General features: G+C 52.4%; 2 protein-coding genes across 3 annotated transcripts in view; one reads left to right on the top strand and one right to left on the bottom strand.

Annotated features, from left to right (window-relative positions):
• Positions 1 to 17: 17 nt before the first annotated feature.
• Positions 18 to 3162, top strand: TIMM22 (translocase of inner mitochondrial membrane 22). The gene is made up of 3 exons (XM_018076568.2): positions 18 to 221; positions 1133 to 1205; positions 2238 to 3162. Exons 1-3 carry the CDS (start codon positions 138 to 140, stop codon positions 2312 to 2314), a joined length of 234 nt encoding a protein of 77 aa, XP_017932057.2. The 5' UTR covers positions 18 to 137; the 3' UTR covers positions 2315 to 3162.
• Positions 3163 to 5803: 2641 nt separating this feature from the next.
• ABR (ABR activator of RhoGEF and GTPase) overlaps positions 5804 to 6614 on the bottom strand; it is a 30638-nt gene continuing 29827 nt past the window's right edge. For both annotated transcript variants that reach the window (XM_018076748.3, XM_008930461.4), the window contains 2 exons: positions 6227 to 6374; positions 5804 to 6076 (listed from right to left, as the gene is read on the bottom strand). In XM_018076748.3, the coding sequence (XP_017932237.1) occupies positions 5987 to 6076; positions 6227 to 6374 (238 nt within the window). In that variant the 3' untranslated portion in view covers positions 5804 to 5986. The remainder of the gene's footprint in view (positions 6077 to 6226; positions 6375 to 6614) is intronic.

Below are 6614 nucleotides of genomic sequence, written 5' to 3'. Positions count from 1 at the left end.
CGTTACACTGTTTGCCTTTGACAGGGTTTGTCCTGGGAGGTGCGTTCGGGATCTTCACGGCTGGGATCGACACCAACGTGGGGTTTGATCCCAAGGATCCCTATCGCACACCCACGGCCAAGGAGGTGCTCAAGGACATGGGGCAGAGGGGCATCTCCTACGCCAAGAACTTTGCCATCGTGGGTGCCATGTTCTCCTGCACGGAGTGCGTGGTGGAATCTGTGAGTAATAACCTCTTCAACACTGAGAAATGTTTTATTGTATACTTACTTAGTAAACTTGTACTAGATGCACATAAGTATGTATATCCCCTTTGAAAAGTCCTTTTCAGTTTAAGTCCTGAATGTATTGGCAAGTGTAGGCGTTGCTTTTTTAAACCCTGGCTACAAGTAGTTTTTACTTTAAAACTCAAACAGTGAGTTGCAGCATGGTAATTTGAGGGCCTAAAAATTCCATATGTAGAATGGGATCCTTTGATTAGAGTTCTTAAGTAACAGTTAGTCTGTTTTCATCTGGCCCCTACAGCAAGAAATGAACTTGTGCAGCTCAGCAATAATCCAGTTTCTTAAATAGGAAAATTACCCTGTTATGAATTTGACTCCTGTCTTTTAATTGAAAGACACAGCTATTTCTTAACTCATCTAAAGAAAAGTGTATCTGCTTGCACAGTGGAGCAGAACAAATTGTTCTCTACACTGATGAAAATCCAGCATGTCCTGGCTATGGAAACAGTGCATCTTTGTCAGCAGGTGCTGTGGCTCTCACCTGTGCCAAGAACCAGCAGCTTGGCTGGGCTCAGGGCTGCACTCAGGTAGTCACAGCACTTTTAAACCCTCTAAGCAAGTGTTCATGTTCAGTGCTATGTTCTGGGGATGTAGCAGCTCACCTGAGGATCCTTCCTGTAGCACTGCATTGCACCATATGGATTTGTCTTACCTCTCCCAGAGACCTGTTCCTTCCTCCTCTCCTGGCCCTGCAAGTTTGGGAGTGCAGGGCCATCTGCTGAGAACAGATGGAAAAACATCCTCAGCTGAGAAGGGGCTGGAAGGTCATTTAATCTTCCTTGCTGTCAGTGCAGATAGTGAGTGTTTATTCCGTATTTACTTGTTGACTCTGAGTTTTAATTCCACAGTATCGTGGGAAGTCAGACTGGAAGAACAGTGTTATCAGTGGCTGCATCACGGGGGGAGCCATCGGCTTCAGAGGTTGGTGGTGCCTGCTGGGAACTGTTTCTGTGATAAGACTCGAATTTGGTTATAGAGCACACAGTGTTCTGTGTGGAACACACACTGCAGACCTCTCTGCATGGGGACTGTAGTGAAGCCCAAATGAGGATGTGCTCCGTTCTGACAGGGCTGCGCCCTCATCTTCTGTCAGCTCCAAAGATAAGTGTGGGTAGAGAAAGCTTGGTCATACAGGCAGTGAGATTGGTGGAAAATCAACAAAATTTACAAGAAGAAGAATGAGGAGATGCTACCTAACATTATTCTGTGGTGTAGTGAGGAGGAAGCCAAAAATATACAACTCCGAAGCTACAGCTCTTGTGTGAACAGAGCTTTATTTATATCTGCTATTTCACTGGCAGTAACACTTAATTTGCTCTCCTCCTTTCTTACGTATCAAACATATGCATGGAGTAGGAGCACTGGGGTTTTAGTCTGGCAGCAGTAGTGGGGACTTTGGGAAGCCTTGAGTGGTAATAACATCTGGAAAAAAAACCAAGTAGGAAGAGACCTGGTCTGCTCATCAGAAATATCAAACTTCTCACAGCTCTCCTAAAGTAAAAAGCCTGTCCATAGAGCATAAAAGAGAAGAAAGCTCTCTTGAAAATGCTTCTAATTGAGCTTGTTAAATTGTGTCTGTCCTCGACCTAATCCTCTTAGAGCTTTCAGAGCCGTAACTGCTCTTCCTGTCCCTCCCTAGTCCCACAAAGCCACTTGCAGTGCTCAGATCAGAGCACACCAAAATCAGTAGTGGCCAGTGGCGTGTTCTCTTCTGTCCCTTTGTGGAGACTGAGCAACACAGGACCCAGCCAGGGTGTCCTGCTGGTGCCACTGCGGGGGTTGTACATCAGGCTCCCCCTCACCTTGGGCAGTGGCAGTGCCGGCGTTCCCTGGAGTTGCACTGCCACGTTCCTGCAGGTGTGACCCCTTTGAGCCAGCACAGCGTAAGCGAGTTACTGGGAAGAGAAGTATTTTTCTCATTTTGCCTCATTTCCCCCCCTCCTTGCCGTGCAGCCGGGTTGAAGGCCGGGGTGATCGGCTGCGGGGGATTCGCCGCCTTCTCCGCTGCCGTCGATTACTACCTGCGGTAACAGCCGGATCCCTCGGAGCAGCCTTCCCTTTAGCTCCAGTGCTGCTGCTGAGAGCCTGCACCACAGCACAACCACCAGGCTTACCTTTCCACTGCCTCTGGAGTCCTGATGAGCGCGAGCGGGACGGCGTTGGCCGCTTTTCTGAATGACTAACAACGCTCTGGCTCCCAGCCCGGGCGAGCTGCTCCGGGCAGACTTGCGGGAGTACACGAGGATGGAGCCAGGGACAGAGCAGCATCTCCAGGATGGATCAGCTGACTGTCAGTTTCCAGGAAACACGCCTGGACTCTGAGCTTTTTCAATCTGATTTTGATTAAGTCTGTTGCTGGCATCAAAAGAGGCAGGAGGACAATCTCCGAACAGAAATGCTCCGATTTAGGTTACCGCGTGTCTGAACGTGCTGCAAGCATTTAACAGTTACCAGTTTGCAGCTTGCTACTCTGTTGGGGAGAGGTAAGATCCTGTGGAGAAATAAGTTTGTTCCAGGCTTTTCTTAAAATACCATTTGAAGACAAACCACCATCTGTACAACTTGTCTTATTTCATAAGTACAGAGATGAGCGCCAGATTTCTTTACCATGTCTTAAAGGGAAAAGCAGAAAGGAATCCTTAGCCTTAGAGCCATGTGGTTACTGGCAGATGAACAGAACAGTTTAAGGGGAAAGAAAAGAGGTTATTGCTGAAGTATAATTCTCTGTAGCCACTTGGCTAGCCTGATTTAACCTCGCTGTGGGAGTACAAAGAATTTTGCTACTGCTTTAACTGCCCCAGGCTCGCCCCATTAGTTCCAGCAGTTTGATAGTGAGACTAGAAAGCAGAGCTGTGAGACTAAACCACTGTTTGACAGATAACTGGGCATTCACTCAGCACACAGTCTGCTTCCTGTCACACCATCCTTTTGAGGCGGTGGGACTTCAGATGCAGTGCACACACCTAACAGGGGTTCTCCCACCCACTTCCCCTCCTTTGCAACCACAGTTTGACATCCCAGAACAGTGACAGCATGTGCTTACCTGGAGGAGCAATCCTAGCAGGGTGGTTTGGCTGATGCAGTGGTCAGTTTGGAGGCACACTGTCTCCCATTCCCACACAGCACCATGTGATCTATCAGATGAGGTTTCCAGATCTCCTGATGTCCCTTGCTGTGCCTGTTTAGTATCCTCAGGCCAGAAGCTGTGCAAGTCAGCTGAATTTTAAGCTTGAGTAATTCTAGACTGATTAAACAGGCTGGCTCCAGACAGTCCAGGTTGTTTTCCTCCAAAATGCAAGGATGTAGCCCAAACCATAGGAAATCTCTTCAAATATTGCCTGGCACACTGCCTGTGCTTATACCACTGGCTTGAAGTGCAACTAGCAAGAATTCCATGACAGAAAGAGTAGAAGCTGTGATGCCAAGGTGATCAGTTAGTGCAAACAGCAACACCACAGGGCTTCTTTTGTGCAAATATCAGGGCTTTGCATTTTTATTAACATTTTTTTTTCTCCTCACATGGTTTTACAGCCATTTAAAGTTTATAATCTACAGAAATTGAAACAGAACACAAACAAAAATATATCCTTAACAACTTTTGAAAGTCAAATATTAATTAACAGTTCTATTCTACCTGTAGCTGCAAGAGTCCACCCCCCCCTCTTTTTCCTTCCTGTAGGAACAAGCAAAAGCCAGTCCTGGGGACCAGGCCTCCAGCCACTGTCACACGGGGGGAGATTTGGCTGTACAGAGTCTCCATCTGGAATGACGGTGTCGTGGACAGAGACTTGGACACATGTAACAAATCAGACACACACAGGGGTCCGTTGTGCAGTCAGATCTAAAGCTCGGCCTCCTTGCTGGGTTCCAGGGCCAAGACAGACGCCTGGTTATTTTCTGCAATGCTGTTTCCCTTCTGTTTAGCTGGTAGTCAAGAGGAGCAGGGTCTGGAGTGTGAGCCCTTTGGAGGGGGACTGAGAGACCTCCCCTCCTTAGTTGCTTTGCTGGTGCAGGGCTGGCAGGTGCTGCCTTCCCCAGGGGGGTGGGCTGAGGACATACCTGGTGCATTGGGGGCAGGGGGCCGGGCTCTACCTGGAACAGTCCGTTAGTGGGGAGGGGAAAGGCAACGCCGCTGTCGGGGATACGCTTGGTCACTTCTCATCCATCTCCATTTGGCACAGGAGAGCACAGGGCCAACGCAGTTGGGCAGGTGGGGGGGGCTTTTCCCACAAGAACACGGACTCAGCTCACAGAGCGAAAGGTTTCGTGTCCCATCAGGTACCAACACCTACCTGGGAGGGTGGGAGGGTTGGGGACATCTCAGGAGCCAGGCACTGGGCGGCCAGAGCACAGCCTGGCAGCGAGTGCAGGCACGTGGCTGTCCTGCCTTGGGACATGGCCTGACAACTCCAGTCATCAGCCTGGGAGGGGACAAGAACTGGAGCCACTGAGACAGACCTGAGCTGGCCAGGCACGGCTAATCCAGCAGCAGAGGAAGCACTTCTGCCTTTGGATGGGAAGGCCATGAAGGCTTTCCTCCTCCTGTCCCTCTGTGCTGCTTTCCAGGCTGGGTGGCCATCCAGTTGCTCCAGAGCACTTGCCTCTGGCAGCGTGGCTACCTCCAAGGCAGGACCATGTGCTGCCATGTGCCCGGTGCAGTGGGGAAGGCCAAGGAGGGAAACAAAAACCTCCTCATTCCTGTGGCCACAGCAGGAATGCTGCTGCCCTGGCAGGCTCTGCCACAGGGTGCATTCAATGCTCATGGCAGTGCTGGGCTGGCAGGGGCATGAGTGCCTCACAGGTGTACAGCGGGGACCCTGTGCCCTGCCAAATTTCCACATTGGGGAAATTTGGGATCCACGTGCCCCGATGGGACACCATCGATACCAGAGCACAGACATGGGGTCAGCCCGTGGCACAGGAAGCAGACCTGCCTGGCTGGCCATCCCTCCAGCCTGCCGTGGGTTGAGACCAGCACAGCACCTCTCGCTCCAGCCTTGTGTGAGGGGTTATCCCAAAATGAGGCGAGATCCAGCGAGGGAAGTAACCGCCATGCTGCACACACACAGGCAAAGCACGGGATTAGGGCCGTAGAGGGGACTGGCCTGAAAACACCCAGAAGAGCTGAGGCGAGGAGGAAGCAGCACCTGCCCCTCTGCTCTCGTGGTCGCAGGTTTGCTCGGGCCAGAGCGGGATCCAGGCACGGGGTCCAACGATTGCGCAGGCAGCAAGTCAAAGCAGAGCTGGTCGGCACCATCACTGGGGAGGGAGGCCCGTGAGCTCCCAGGCCCTGGGTGAGCCAGTGCTGCACATGCAGGCGTGGGGCAAAGGGAGCTGGGCAGCAAAACAGGCACTCGTGGGGCACTGCAGGCGTCAGGGGTGCCTGGTAGGAGTGAGCGGGTGGAAAGGAGTCCAGGAGAAAACTAGCCAAGGGGGAAGCCTGTGTCCACAGCCCTTGTCAGTCACTACCTCTTCCGTTGAGCAAATATACATAAAAACAATTCTTGAACACAAGGAGGGACATAAGACACGACTACTTTACAGAGAGGCACGGCGGGACCGGGCCCCTGGAACGCGATTGTACAGGAGCTGCAGGAGGCACCGTCCTGGGTCCGGGCTGGGCTCCCTGGGAGCTGTGGTCCAGTCCGTGTCCCCCAGCAGGGAGCTGGGAGTGTTTGCAGCTGGTGCCTTGTCCCTGCAGGCTACACGTCCGTGGAGAAGTAAAGTGTGTTGCGCTTCAGCTCAGTGAAGGAGATGGGAGGATGCTGCAGGTAGTAGAGAAGGACCTGGACCTGCAGAAGCCAAATGTGGGGTGTTACTCCAGAAAAGGGAAGAGCTGCCGCCTCCCAGCTTGTCCCTGTGCAGCAAAGAGTGACAAATCTACCTAGACAGGCAGGTGAACCCCTCCATTCCCCACCCAGCACTGCCAGCACTGCTCTTACCTGGGCCATCACATCGTGGGACCAGATGTCGGAGGCCAAGGTGAGGTGTGCCTTGCTCTCCCCCTCTGAGGGTCTCAGCAGTGTTGGCCCAAAGACCGTGGCCAGATTGTGGAGAGACATTTTGTTGATAGGCTCCTTTTCAGCCACCCTGTGGGGTATGGGGAGAGAGGGAGTGTCACCCCTAACGCTGCTCTGGAGCAGGGCAGCCATGGGGTGATGTGGGGGGCGAGGGCTGCTCTCCCTTCTCCCAGCCCCAGGGAGGCATCTCTAGCTTGCCACTGCACTTTACAGCCCTCAGAAAACCCAGGTGCAGGGCAGGGAGCTTTGCCCCCTTCACGGCCTCCTCTGGAGCCGCCGGGCCTGGCCGGGAGCCCCGGGTGTGATGTGG

This window comes from Manacus vitellinus, unplaced genomic scaffold (assembly GCF_001715985.3).
Source record: "Manacus vitellinus isolate BGI_N305 unplaced genomic scaffold, ASM171598v3 scaffold_32_pilon, whole genome shotgun sequence".
In the NCBI taxonomy this organism is placed as follows: domain Eukaryota; kingdom Metazoa; phylum Chordata; class Aves; order Passeriformes; family Pipridae; genus Manacus; species Manacus vitellinus.
Note: the sequence above shows the minus strand (reverse complement) of the source record. Positions and strands in the feature narration are given on the sequence as shown.